The 14191-nt window shown below is 46.2% G+C and overlaps 1 protein-coding gene across 1 annotated transcript; it reads left to right on the top strand.

Moving 5' to 3' along the window:
• The first annotated feature begins 1481 nt into the window (after window positions 1–1481).
• On the top strand, window positions 1482–4127 carry LOC112865315 (elongation factor 1-alpha, oocyte form-like). The gene is made up of 7 exons (XM_025928365.2): window positions 1482–1625; window positions 1816–1995; window positions 2257–2553; window positions 2668–2818; window positions 3138–3394; window positions 3556–3790; window positions 3916–4127. The coding sequence occupies exons 1-7, from the start codon at window positions 1482–1484 to the stop codon at window positions 4032–4034; spliced, it is 1383 nt and encodes a 460-aa protein (XP_025784150.1). The 3' UTR covers window positions 4035–4127.
• The last annotated feature ends 10064 nt before the right edge of the window (window positions 4128–14191 follow it).

Here is a 14191-nt window from a genome sequence, read left to right as displayed (position 1 = left end):
TTCCCTGGGCAGAGACAAGCAGTGGTTACTCCTAGGTGTAAGTGGAATGGATAAATGGGCTCAATAGGTCTGCCTCGTTCCTCCTAGAAGATGACTGGGTGAGGAAAATATACTGATAGTGGGGAACAAGGACTTGCTGAGCCTTTTGGAGAAGTATTTTATCACCTGAGACTTCAGATAATTCTGCAAAACGGGGAAAGGGAGGAATTTGATGTTTCCTAAGGACCTCACTTCTCTGACATTTTAGTTTCTTGGTTCTTTAGGAGTAAAGGTGGAAAATAATGACTTAAAAAATGAGCGAAGCAGGCAGCGCTCAGGGACATGGCCCTTGTGGGACCAGGACCCCTGGAAGGGCAGACTCCTCAAAGGCTTCCTGTTCTCCTGGGCCCAAGTAGGAGCTGGGGGAAGGAGTGAGCGCTTACTGTGCATGACTGAGCTCTGCCAAGGACTTTCTAGGGGAAGGATGAGGACATACTTGGCCTCAGAGAAGGCTCCAAAGAGCCACAGCCAGTCCCCATTCAGTCCAAGCAGCAGTCTCTTTAAGAGATCTTAGATGGCTGACTTGGAGGAGACCCAGAAGCGACTGCCATGTCTCCAGGGGCCTGAGAGCTTCTCAGAAGAGAGGTCTTGACTGTTTCCTAATTTGGGCGTCTTCATCCTCCCGTATGGTGTTGGGTGCTGTATTCAGTAAATGCTAAATGGATGAAGAGCCACAACCATTCTGTACCTTAGTCTTGAGGGAACATCTGCACAAAGTCCGGTAATGTGCACATGTATTCTATATCTTATCCAGTCTTTCCCTTCTCCCACTCCCCACGCCCAGTAATCCTACTTAAAAAAGGATTAGTGGGCCTGGTCTACCCTCTCTTCATCCAAAAATCCAATCAATCAAGATAGGAGTCTTCTAAATTGGGACTGGGGTTAGGGAGTGGCATTTTTTAAACACTTGGCTCTGGTTTTGGATTTGGTGGGAACCAGAAGGAGGAGGGTCCAGTGCTAGCTTTATAAAAGCAAGAGGCAAGACGTTGGGTATCGTCACAGCTGCTGTAGCTCTTGCTGGTCTTTGGAGCTAGTTTGCTTCTTTTTCTTTAGAGGTGAGTTCTTGTAAGGAACAAACAAACTACAGAGCATCGGGGTCTTTTATGTTAGAAGTGAATCAGATGGAGGAGGGAGTTGGGGAGGAGGGGTTGGTTGAGCCCTGGCCATTTGGGGAAGGCTCACTGAGGAGGAAGGATGAGCTAGGACTTTTTGGAAGTGCCCACCAGGGCCCTGGGACTAGTCCCAGCATGTGAGCCTGGGTAGGTTAGTTTTACTTTGCAGTTTATGCCTGCCATGTCTTAAACTCTGGACTAGGCACTGACGTGGAAAGGGGTGTTGGACCCAAGCAGAATGGAGGGAAATAAAGGAAGGAGGCAGGCTCGGAATACCTTGGCCTCACCCACTCCCACGGTCTGTCCAGTAGTGACTAGTGAAGCCGCACCATGGGCAAAGAGAAGACCCATGTCAATATTGTAGTCATCGGCCACGTGGACTCTGGCAAGTCCACCACTACCGGGCACCTCATCTACAAGTGTGGGGGTATCGATAAGAGAACCATCGAGAAGTTCGAGAAGGAGGCAGCTGAGGTAAGGTGCCTATTGTGTGTAGGAGTGGCTGTCCCCCTTCGCGGCGGGGGTGGGGGGGTGGGGGTGGGGGCGTCTAGGTTGCAGAGTGCAGAAAGCAGGGTGCACTCTGCGGTCTAAGGTGCCCTGAAGTTGGCTGTAATAAACCGTTCTGCTCACCATCAATGCACTATCCTCCCCTCCCCTTCCCCAGATGGGCAAGGGCTCCTTCAAATATGCTTGGGTGCTGGACAAGCTGAAGGCGGAGAGAGAGCGTGGCATCACCATCGACATCTCCCTGTGGAAGTTTGAGACTAACAAGTTCTACATCACCATCATCGATGCCCCAGGCCACAGGGACTTCATCAAGAACATGATAACTGGCACATCCCAGGTAAAGTAGTACGCCCTCAGGCGCCTCCTTGGGCTCCTGGAAGGAGGAACTAAAAGCTCATTTGTGGGAGTAGATGAGTTTCACTGGGAGGCAGGACCTGGGGTGGTGCAGGAAAGTCCATGAATCCCTGTGGGGCCTTTTTTTGTAAGTTTCTGGGGGCACGCCCCTCAGCTTTACAAAGGGATCTGGGCCTGCCGAGCGCCAGCCGGCTTCCCGGCCCTGTCTGAGGCCCCCTGCTCCAGCCCCTTGTCCTGCCTGCAGGCCGACTGCGCCGTGCTCATCGTGGCGGGCGGCGTGGGCGAGTTTGAAGCTGGCATCTCCAAAAACGGGCAGACCCGCGAGCACGCGCTGCTGGCCTACACGCTGGGCGTGAAGCAGCTCATCGTGGCAGTCAACAAGATGGACTCCACCGAGCCCGCCTACAGCGCCACACGCTTCCAGGAGATCACCAAGGAAGTGAGCGCCTACATCAAGAAGATCGGCTACAACCCAGCCACCGTGGCCTTCGTGCCCATCTCCGGCTGGCACGGCGACAACATGCTGGAGCCCAGCGGCAACGTGAGTGCGGGGTTGGGGGGGTGAGGGTGGGGGGCGGAGCAAGGTGCAGTCAGTCCTGGAGGGGGCGCTCCGGGACCTGTGCCCCAGACTCACGTGCGCTCTACCTCTCGGCAGATGCCCTGGTTCAAGGGCTGGAAGGTGGAACGGAAGGAAGGAAATGCCACCGGGGTGACTCTGCTGGAAGCTCTGGATGCCATCCTCCCGCCCACTCGCCCAGTCAACAAGCCCCTGAGGCTCCCTCTGCAGGACGTGTACAAGATTGGAGGTGAAGGGGCTGGGTGGGGCGGAGAGGAGACCTTTCACTCTGCAAATGGGAAGTTAGGAATGAGCTCTGGTGTCTGACTGCCAGGGTTCAAATCCTGACTTAATCCACAGCTTCTGAGCTAGGACAACATGCAAAGGCACCCAGCCTTTCCAGCTAATGCCATAGGTAGCTTAAATAGCTCGTGATCCGTGCAGTGTGTCATTCTAGTTCCACAGGTGGCCCTTTGTCCTCGAATGCAGAACCAAGGGGCCCCCCAAGAAGCCTGTTCAAGGCAGGGAGAGGTGTGTGGGACAGCTCTGATTTCCCTTCCCTTGGATAGGCATTGGCACTGTGCCTGTGGGCCGTGTAGAGACCGGCTTCCTGAAACCTGGGATGGTGGTCACCTTTGCCCCCACAAACCTCACCACAGAGGTCAAGTCTGTGGAGATGCATCATGAGGCCCTGTCTGAGGCCCTGCCCGGTGACAACGTGGGCTTCAACGTGAAGAATGTGTCCGTAAAGGACATACGCCGTGGATATGTGGCTGGAGACAGCAAAAATGACCCCCCCATGGAGGCTGCCAGCTTTGTGGCACAGGTGAGTGCCCAGGACGCCAAGAACCTTAAGGGCACTGGCATTGGTGGGAATACTTCTTACCTTATGGATCAGCTCTGGTTTCTTAGGCCCCAGGTTCATGAAGATGTGGCCCCAGATCACGTGCCATGTTTCTTACAAATTCTGTCCTGCTTTCGGGCCAGGTGATTATCTTGAATCACCCCGGGCAGGTCCATGCTGGCTATACCCCAGTACTGGACTGCCATACAGTTCACGTGTCCTGCAAGTTTGCCGAACTGAAGGAAAAGATTGACCGGCGCTCAGGCAAGAAGCTCGAGGACAACCCCAAGGCCCTGAAGTCGGGTGACGCAGCCATTGTTCAGATGGTCCCCAGCAAGGCTATGTGCGTGGAGACCTTCTCAGAGTACCCACCTCTAGGTGAGCCAGGGATTGCTACGGAGTCTTAGGAAGAAAGCTTTTATCTCCTGTGGGCAGGGTACAGACTAAAGAGCATTTCCTTGCATATCACTTTCCAGAAACCTCATTCTTCATCCCTCTTCCAGGCCGTTTTGCCGTGCGGGACATGAGACAAACAGTGGCTGTGGGAGTTATTAAGGCTGTGGATAAGAAGTCATCTGCTGGCAAGGTCACCAAGTCAGCGGCAAAGGCCAGTAAGAAGTGAGGCATGCGGTTTCCTCAGCAATCTTCCACTATAAAAGCTACTGAAAATTCTATGTATTTACCGAATGAGATTAATAAAACTGAAGTAGCTGTCCTGGCTCCTGGTTTCTTCTGAGGAGGTAAACAAGGAAGCTCTAGGTACATGAATGAACTATAGTTTAAAGCCCATTGACTTCCAGGACACCTGAGAGGCTCAGTCAGTTAAGTGTTTGTTTCAGCTCACAGTTCATGAGATCGGAGCTCCGTGTTTGGCTCGCTGACAAGCGCGGATTCTCAGCTGCTTGGGATCCTCTCTCCCTCTCTGCCCCTCCCCAACTTGTTCTCTCTCTCTCTCTCTCTCTCTCAAACGGTAAAAAAAGATAGTGCCCACTGGCTTCAAAGCACTTACGCCCTGGGTTGTGAAGACGATTCAGGGTCCTGTCCCTCATTCTCAGGCAGGGCTCCATCCTGTCCTTTCTCATTTCCCTCAAACTTAATCGCTTCTGACCTGTTCTCCCTGTGGGGAAGTTGAATTGTTCTGGGATGTGAAAAGTACACTTACAATGGCATAGGACAGGATCTCAGTGCCAGTGGGTCAGTCCAGCACTGCTGTGTGGTTCCTGGTACTAGTGGCTTTATTACCCAAAACCCTGATAGAAGAGTAAACATCAAGATCACTCAGCCAAGAATGGGGTGGGAACCCCCAAGCCACTCCTTTGGAAGCTTGGGCTCAAGCTGCTGCCCAACATGTTAGTCTGGGTCAGGTCAATATTAATATGCCTAGAGGGCAAGGTGTGAAGGGATATAGTTCTGTGGTCTTTGCTTCCTAACTTCATGAACGCAACAGGATAACATCTCATGGACCTTAAGCTAAATTATGTGTTCTTTTCAACATTTGCTGGGAGTCAGGTCCCCAAGGTCTGCCAGTGGTAAACATTCTTTATCCATTTATTAAATACTGGCCCTTCCCGTATGTGAGATGCTGCTCTCACCCCGTGGACTTGACCTAGTTAGAGGCAGAGGCAACTATCAAATGGTGAATGGTAGAGCTGGGGAGTAGACCACGAAAGACACACAGTAAAGGCTATATTCCAACAATGCAAACAAGGTGGTGACTTGGACCAGGCTGGTAATCATGGGGTTAAGTGGTAAGTTCTGGAAGTATTTTGTAAAGGTTCTAAAAGTACTTACAAGCTGATGCATTTCTAAAAATTGAGTGGACGGTATGCAGAAGGGAAGTCAGTTGACATCTGGGTTTTTGGCCTGAGGGATTAGAATGGTAGAGCTTCTATGAGAATAGAGGTGGATTGCCAGCTAAGATGCTGGTGTGAAGAGAAGGGAGAGGCTAAGATAGTCAGGGGGGGAGTCCTCCAGACATGGAAGTACAATTCCTTGCCCATAAGCATCCACTTGGAGGTTCCAGGATAGGCATGTGGACCCTGCCTGCTAGAAGGAAATAATCAACTGTGTGATTGCAATCAATCCTTTATCAGAAAAACCATTAGTCTTACAAACGTGGAGAGTGCTCGTAAAACGTGTCAGGGCCTGGAAGGACTGTAGAGTCCTTTTTTTTTTTTAACAGCTTAAATTACAGTATAGTTAACATACAATTATATTTCAGGTGTACAATGTCATGATTCAACAATTCTATACATTACTCGATGGTACTCAGTACTCAGTAAGGGTGTTCTTAATCCCCTTCACCCGTTTCACCCATCTACCCACCTACCTCCCCTCTGGTAGCCATTGGTTTGTTCTCTATAGTTTACAGGCTGTTTCTTGGTTTTTCCCTTTTCTTGGTTCATTTTGTTTCTTAAATTTCATATATGAGTGAGATTTAATACCTTCTCTGATTGACTTTCTTCACGTAGCATTAAACTCTAGATCCATCCATGTTGTTGCAAGTGGCAAGATTTCATTTTTTTTTTTATGACTGAGTAGTATTCTATTGCATATAAATACCACATCTTTATCTATTTATCTATCAATGGACAGTTGGGCTGCTTTCATAACTTGGCTATTGTAAATGATGCTGCTATAAACAGGGGTACATGTATCTTTTTGAATTAGTGTTTTCATATTTGAGTAAATACCCAGTATAGAATTACTGGATCGCATGGCAGTTCTATTTTTAACTTTTTGAGGAATCTCTATACTGTCTTCCACAGTGGCTGCACCAGTTTGCGTTCCCACCAACCGTGCACAAGAGTTCCTTTTTCTCCCCATCCTCACCAATACCAGTTGTTTCTTGTGTTTTCGATCTTAGTCACCCTGATGGGTGTGAGGTGATATCTCATTGTGGTTTTGACTTGCATTTCCCTGATGATGAGTGATGTTGAGCATCTTTTCACGTGTCTGTTGGCCATCTATCTGGATGTCATCTTTAGAGAAATGAAATATCCATGTCTTCTGCCCATTTTTTAAATTGCATTATTTGTGTTTTTGGGTGTTGAGTTATAGAAGTTCTTTATAGATTTTGGATACTAACTCCTTATCAGAGATGTCATTTGCAAACATCTTCTCCCCTTCTCCCATTCAGTAGGTTGTCTTTTAGTTTTGTTGTTTCCTTTGCTGCTCAGAAGCCATAGATGTCCATCTATACATATAGCTATTCTCAGTAGTTTACTTTTGCTTTTGTTTCCCTTCCTCAGGAGACAGCTCTGGAAAGAAGTTGCTTTGGTTGATATGAGAAATTACTGCCTGTGCTCTCTTCTAATACTTTTATGCTTTTAGGTCTCACATTTAGGTCTTTAATCCATTTTGAGCTTATTTTTGTGTGTGGTGTAAGAAAGTGTCTGGGTTCATTTTTCTGCATGTCGCTGTCCAGTTTTCCCAACACCATTTGCTGAGGAGTATATCTTGAAATCTGGGATTGTGATATTTCCAGTGTTCTTCTTTTTCAAGATTGCTTTGGCTATTTAGACTCTTTTGTTCCATACACATTTTAGGATTGTTTGTTCTAGCTCTGTGAAAAAAAAAAAATGCTGCTGGTATTTTGATAGGGATTGCATTAAATACGTAGATTGCTTTGGGTCGTGTGGACATTTTAATGATATTTGTTCTTCTAATCCATGAGCATGGCATATCTTTCCATTTGTTAGTGTCATCTTCAATTTCTTTCATCAGTATTTTATAGTTTTCAGAGTACAGGCCTTTCACCTCTTTGGTTAAGTTTATTCCTAAGTATTTTATTATTTTTGTTGCAATTGTAAATGGGATTCTTCTCTTGATTTCTCTTTCTGCTGCTTCATTATTAGTGTATAGAAATGCAACAGATTTCCACGTATTAACTTTGTATCCTGTGACCTTACTGAATTCATCGATCGGTTCTAGTAGTTTTTGGTGGAGTCTTGAGAGTTTTCTATATATAGTGTCATGTCACCTGCAAACAGTGAAAGTTTTACTTCTTCCTATGGAGCCCTTTCTGAAGCCAGGTTGGGAATATTACTTTCTGCCCTTCCCTGAGACTGTGATGTCCAAGATTTAGACTAAGAGTGTAGTGGCCTCTTCTCACCGATCAATAACGTTACCTGTCCATGCCTGTCAAGTTGGTTCCCTCTCAAGTGCAAATACCCAGGGAAACCCCAGGCCTGGCACAAACCTGGAAATAACAGGATGGCCTATCAGAGCTGTCACCGCATCAGGCATCAAGAAAGTCACCTGTCTGCAGGCTGAGAAACCTGTCAAATGCCAGCTGTTGTCAGCACAAATCTGCTTAATGGGACCTGGACCAAGCTTTGGAGCACCTCAAGCCTGTCAGTGTCATCAAAGACCACCCCGCCTGGCTTGGGGAAGCCAGACGTGTTCAGAAGGTGCTATGGAGATAGAATGCAGATTGCCCACCCACTCCTGCTGCCTGTGCAAAATGGCCAGTCCTTTCTGTCCTTCGAAGTCTTTATTAAGAATTCTACGAATCACAACCGCAGCTTTGCTTCAAGTGATCAGGGAGCTCAAGTTGCAACTTTGCAGCGTGTGGGTCCCTGATGCATACTCAAGAAATACTTGTTGAATAGTGAATGAATGAGTGTCAACATGTCTGTTGAAAGAAGTGAATGACTGTGGATGCCAATTTACTCTCAGTTCTCAAGAATAATCATGCTTGTTTCTCAAGAATGCCTTAAAAAAATCAGTTTGAAAAGAAAACTAAAAATATCATGATGAACCCTCCCAAGTACTATGTTATGTTTGCTACTCAGTAATTCCTCACTGAGGTGGCAGGAAATGCTGCGGGTCGTAGAGGGAACCTCGTCCTGCTAGAAACCCCAAGAGCGCTTCTGTGAGCACTGCCAGAGCTGGCTGAGGCTTTGCGCTTGACCCTGGCTGTAGCAGTGCACCAGTATGTGAGAGCTCCGGCGTTTTACCTGCAGAGTAAGCCTCCTGGTCTAGGACCCCCTCATTTAGTCCTTAACACAAAGTTGCAAATGGATCTAATAATTGGTCAGTCACAGTTATTCGGTTCTTTGTTGGCAGGTATGGGGGGCCTCCCCTTGTTGGATTTCCCCGCGCCTGGTCCTGAGACAGGTTAGTACAATGGAGCAGGCCTCGCACGGAATTCTCCCGCACATACACCTGTTAGCAGGCATCGAACAGGCATGCGCGCCTGCCTTACAGTGAAGCGCCAGCAATCTGTCCTTGTCTTTCCTGACAAGCACCTTGCACGCAGGCAGTAGGCTTCAGCTAGGCTTTTAGTGGGGGACAGAATCCCCCGAAAATGACTCAATATAGGATAGAGTCCCTAGGCCCTGGCTGCCACTTCAAAGGGTAGAGGCTGTTGGGCTCACCTGTTCATCCAGGAAGGTGCCTAGGTAATAGCTCCTGTCAACTTCTACATCAGCTCTACCGGTTTCACCACTGAAAAATCTTCACTAAACTCCCTTACGACAAACAACAAACTCTGGTGCTAACTGGAGATAGATAAGGGTGAGCCTGACTTGCCTGAGGCTCCTGGTAAGAGCCATTTCCCCTGCCCTCCAACCACTTCCACCTGCCGCGGGGGCTTCGGAGTACTCGATCAAACATTAAATAACCATTTCTAGCGTGTGCAGCCCCAATTAGGTTCCTTCCGACATTAAACAGCCACCTCTACTCTGTAGAATAAAACTATCCTACAGACCACAAATCACATCAAAACACTCTGAAGTCCTTGGGCACCCCCTTTCCTGGGAGGTCATGCTGCCTAACCCAGCCCACGTATTTCTTTACTCATCTTGTCTTTTACCAGATGTTCATTGAAGACAAACATGGCCGAGCTGGATGGAACACTTAGTCCTGCCCACCCACATGTCATAGTCTGGCAAGGAGAATAAGTAAATAGAAAACTATAATATGATGCGAGAAATCTATGATATGGCTAACTTCGGGAGGCTATGGAAGAACATAAGGGCAACAACAGAGATTGGGGAATCAAAAAAAAAAAAAAACTTCTTAAATACTGTACTGACCTGAAAAAACAAAACGGCATGTACAAAGGCCCAGAGGGGAGCAGGAGGGCAGTATGCCGGTGTGCAGATTGGGAATGCTAAGGTGGGCAGGTCTTGATGTGATGAAGGCAGAGAGTAGCCATAAAGTGCTCATGTGAATGCTTTTCTTCTAAATGAGAAATGCAGGCTTTGAACTGACTGAGATACTCACGTTGGGCCCTAACATGAGAAGCCCCACAGTGACTACACATGACCTGATTACTTCCATTTGCTGGGAGGTGGTCGAGGTACCCTGCCACTTTCATTAGGGCTGAGAGGGCCTCATAGTGAGGGCATCATGTCATTGACATGGAAATAAGTGATCAAGACTCTACCAGACTGAGATGGTCCCTTCCCTTGATGGAAGCTAAATTGAAATTCTAAAATGACCAAATTGTCATTTGTCTGAACACAATTGATTTCTTCTGGTTCTATTAAACCAAGGCCCAGATTCCAGAAACAGAAATCCAAGCTGTCATTGCCCATTCATTGAAACAATTGGTATTTTGGCATTGTAGGGAGATGTGCCGGCTCATGTTTACAGAGCTGTTTGCATTTGATGACAACACAGTGCCACGGAGAGAAGTCACCCTACGGAGAAATCTGTTTTCCTTCCGTTCCAAAAAGAAAGCTCTTACCATATCAGACAGAAGGAGCATGGCCAGCATTTGGAAATAGCAGTAGGCCCTCAAAGAGAAATCTGCCCTCCTCTTATTTACCCAGAGGCCAAGTGGGGGTGGAAAATATTTTCAGAGGAAGAACTTCATACCTTCCTCACTTACATTCCCATTTCCCGTAATTAGCCAAGTCCTAATTATTCCCTGTATTGTCTCTGCCACATTAGTTTTGAGAGACAATGGTGTGTGAGACAATGGTGCATAACTCAAACACAGGGCCAATCTAAATGAGAAACTGGCGGAGGGCTCCCGAGACGATTGCATTATTCATGAGAAGACATCAGAACAATTGGAGGATAGCGTTAGATTTTAAATCACAGCAGCAATTACAAGACAATTATCCGAAATGGTGTAATTGCCGCAGCTCCAGGGTGTGGGGCACACCCCGCACAGCGGCTGTGCCACTTTCTTCTCATACTGTGACGAACACTGGGGTGTTCATTGTAAGAGGAGATCGTACACAAGAAAACATTTGTGTTCCTCCCTTTACGCCACATAAAGCTGGCGATCAGAGCCTCAGTGAAAAATGGAGGCTGAGACCACACTCAAGTCTTTGAGGATCCCTTGCCTTGCTTACTCCCAAATAGGCTGCTGTCGGGTATTTGACCCTGTCCTTGTGTGACTTTCAATCCAAGCATAGAGGCCGAATCCTACTTTTTCTAGATGATGTCCCTCAGCCAAGGACACCCTCTATGAGGCATTGGGAAGTCACTTGCTCCGCAGGCATCATACTGGGGTTTACTCACCATTCCAATACGTAGGGGCACCTGGGTGGCTCAGTCGGTTGAATGTCTGACTTTGACTCAGGTCATGATCTCACGGTTCCTGAGTTCAAGCCCTGCATGGGGCACGCTGCTGTCAGCACAGAGCCCACTTTAGATCCTCTGTATCCCTTTCTCACTACCCCTCCCCCACTTGCACTCCTTCAAAACTAGATAAAATATTTAGAAAACCACTTACTCTTCCAATGCTTAGTGACAGCATAATTTAGTATCTGCTATTATAGAGGCAGCCACCATGTACTGAGGGCGTAAGACATACAACATACTTTTCATGTCTTATTTCACTTAAACTCAGTGGGTCTTGATTTTCTTTGTACCATTTATTCAACAAATATTTATCTATCCGGCATCTTCTTTTTATCAGGCTCTGTTGGGTTGTATCAATGACAAAAGAGCCCTGTCTTCTTAGAGTCTACCTCATGGACACAATGTACTGTCTACAGCACCAGCTTGGCCAAATGTAATCGGTATCAAAACATTGTGTCTCTTCTAATCTCTCTTCTTTTCTTCCCCTTCCTTTCCTCTCTCCTTTCCTTCTCTGCTGTCTTTGCTTTAGAACTCTGAGTCTTTCAACTCCACAAACACTTCTTAAGCATCTATGTGACAATATCCAACAATATCTAAAATGGGTATATGCTTTGATATGATAATTTCACTATTAGATCTCTATTGTACAATATACTTGCACAGGGTTGCTAAGATATGTTCCGCAACATACACTACAGTGTTGTTTGTGACAGTTCCAAACTGCAAATTATGCCACATATCCATCAATAAGAGGACCATCAATAAGAGTAAATTAAGGTGCTTCCATACATATTACGCAGCTGCTAAAACAATGTATTGATTACAGGAAAGAATCCAGGGACTCCCGTGAAGTCGAAAAGGCGAGTTTTAGAACAGTTGGATCCCATGTTTGTATAACAAATTTCACACATTTATATTTACACTTCATTATAGAAAAAAGGCTGGAAGGATATGCGCCAAACGATTACATTTGAGATCATTATTGTATATTATTATATATCGGGGAAGTTATGTTGGGAATAAGAAAGAGTTTAGCTTTCTTCATCTTCTGATTTAAAACATGCATAGATTACTTAAAATAAAAATATTTTTGGTCAAACATTATTTTGGCAAAATATTCTTTTCTATTTTAAATATTTTATTATTTTTTTACATTTTTATTTTTTTTATTTTTTATTTTTTTACATTTATTTATTTTTGAAAGACAGAGAGAGAGTGTGAGCAGGGGAGGGGTAGAGAGAGAGGGAGACACAGAATCAGAAGCAGGCTCCAGGCTCTGAGCCACCCAGGCACCCCGATTTTATTTTTATTTTTTTTAATTTATTCATTTATTTTGACAGAGACAGGGCACACAAATGGGGGAAGGAGTAGAGAGAGAGAGAGAGAGATTGAGAATCCCCAGCAGGCTCCACACTGCCAGCGCAAAGCCTCATGTGGTGCTCAAACCCATGAACCGTGAGATCATGACCTGAGCTGAAATCGAGTCAGATACTTAACTGACTGAACCACCCAGGCACCCCTTTAGAGATTTTGTTTTTAAGTGATCTCTGCACTCAATGTGGGGCTTGAACTCACAACCCCAAGATCAAGAGTTGCATGTTCTACTGACTGAGCCAGCTAGGCACCCTTCAGATACTATTTACTGAAGGTGTTTTTGGATAAGATTAACATTTAAATCAGTGGACTTTGACTAAAGTAGATTACAGTCCATAATATGGGTGGGTCTCATCTAACCAGTAGAAAGCCTTAACAGAACAAAGACTTACCTCCCCAGAGCAAGAGGGAATTCTGCCAGCCAATTGCATTTGGACTTGCACAGCAACTCTTCCCTGAGTCTTCAGGCTCCTGGCCTATCCTACCCCACCTCATAAGACTTTGGACCCACCAAACCTCCACAGCCACATGAGCCAATTCCTCTGGAGAAAAGGTATGTAGATTTGGAAAGCATCCATTCCTTGTGACCAACAGGGGCTGGGCCCTAGTCTCCAGGTCTCCCAAGGCCTCTCATTCTCTAAGACCCTCCCACCCTAGTGGATAGGCCCACCGTCTGGGGATGTCCCGGGGAAGGGGGTGCAGGTGAAGGATCCCCATCTCCTCCCCCATTTGGTCTCCAAACTTAGAAGCTCTATCTTCCTTGAACTCATCAATGGCCCTCAAATATACAGAAAGCAAGACAAAAAGAAAAATAAAAAAGAAAGCAAATCATGAAAAGTTAGATACGATAACTTTGTAAAAGCAAGAAAAATATCTAAATACACAGAATGAAAGAATAGGATATGAATATAAAAATGATGTCAACACTGTGATTACAGCTGCAAAAAATTATGCAAATGAATGGCTGAATTACTGTATTACTGTGAAGTAATAATGGAAAAGAAAATAAATGGAAAATAAAAACAGAAATCACTAGGGTTGTAGAAGTATGGGGAGTTCTCCTCTCCCCCCAGCAAAAGCTGATTTAGTATTGCTTTTGTTGCTTGTCAGTCAAAAAAATGTCAATCAAAATGGAAAAACAGGTGAGATCTTTTTTTCTGAAGAAGACAGAGTTGTTTATCTTTGCTGGGCTTGTTTCTTTTTTTTTTTAATTTTTTTTTTTCAACGTTTTTTATTTATCTTTGGGACAGAGAGAGACAGAGCATGAACGGGGGAGGGGCAGAGAGAGAGGGAGACACAGAATCGGAAACAGGCTCCAGGCTCCGAGCCATCAGCCCAGAGCCCGACGCGGGGCTCGAACTCACGGACCGCGAGATCGTGACCTGGCTGAAGTCGGACGCTTAACCGACTGCGCCACCCAGGCGCCCCGCTGGGCTTGTTTCTTAACGTCTAGGCCTCCTTAAAATTTTTTTTTTCTAAATATGTATTTTTTTTTTGAGAGAGAGAGAGCACGTGTGCACATGTGCACCAGTAGGGGAGGGGCAGAGAGAGAGGGAGACACAGAATCCAAAGCAGGCTCCAGGCTCTGAGCTGTCAGCACAGAGCTCGATATGGGGTTCGAACCCACCAACCGTGAGATCATGACCTGAGCCGAAGTCTGACGCTTAACCGAGTCACCCAGGTACCCCTTGTCTAGGCTTCCTTGAACTGAAGCTAGAATCAGCGTGCACAACACTTCTATCGGCACCTAGTAGAGGGATCTCATTTAAATGCTGCCCCAGTTCTGCAAGGCAGATATGGTTTGTTAACATGAGTTTTCAAAATCTAAGGGTCAGCAGAGTTAGTTTCTTCTGGAGTTTC

This window comes from Puma concolor, chromosome D1 (genome assembly GCF_028749965.1).
Source record: "Puma concolor isolate L17-30 chromosome D1, mPumCon1.1.hap2, whole genome shotgun sequence".
Classification (NCBI taxonomy): Eukaryota; Metazoa; Chordata; class Mammalia; order Carnivora; family Felidae; genus Puma; species Puma concolor.
This window is presented reverse-complemented; position numbering and strand designations above follow the sequence as displayed.

What these genes read in the sequence shown, in the direction of transcription:
- LOC112865315 (XM_025928365.2), top strand. Translation starts at nt 1,482, where the DNA reads ATGGGCAAAGAGAAGACCCATGTCAATATTGTAGTCATCGGCCACGTG. An exon ending in TGCTGGAGCCCAGCGGCAAC is followed by an intron (nt 2,554 to 2,667) that starts GTGAGTGCGGGG and finishes ACCTCTCGGCAG; the next exon opens with ATGCCCTGGTTCAAGGGCTG. An exon ending in GGACGTGTACAAGATTGGAG is followed by an intron (nt 2,819 to 3,137) that starts GTGAAGGGGCTG and finishes TCCCTTGGATAG; the next exon opens with GCATTGGCACTGTGCCTGTG.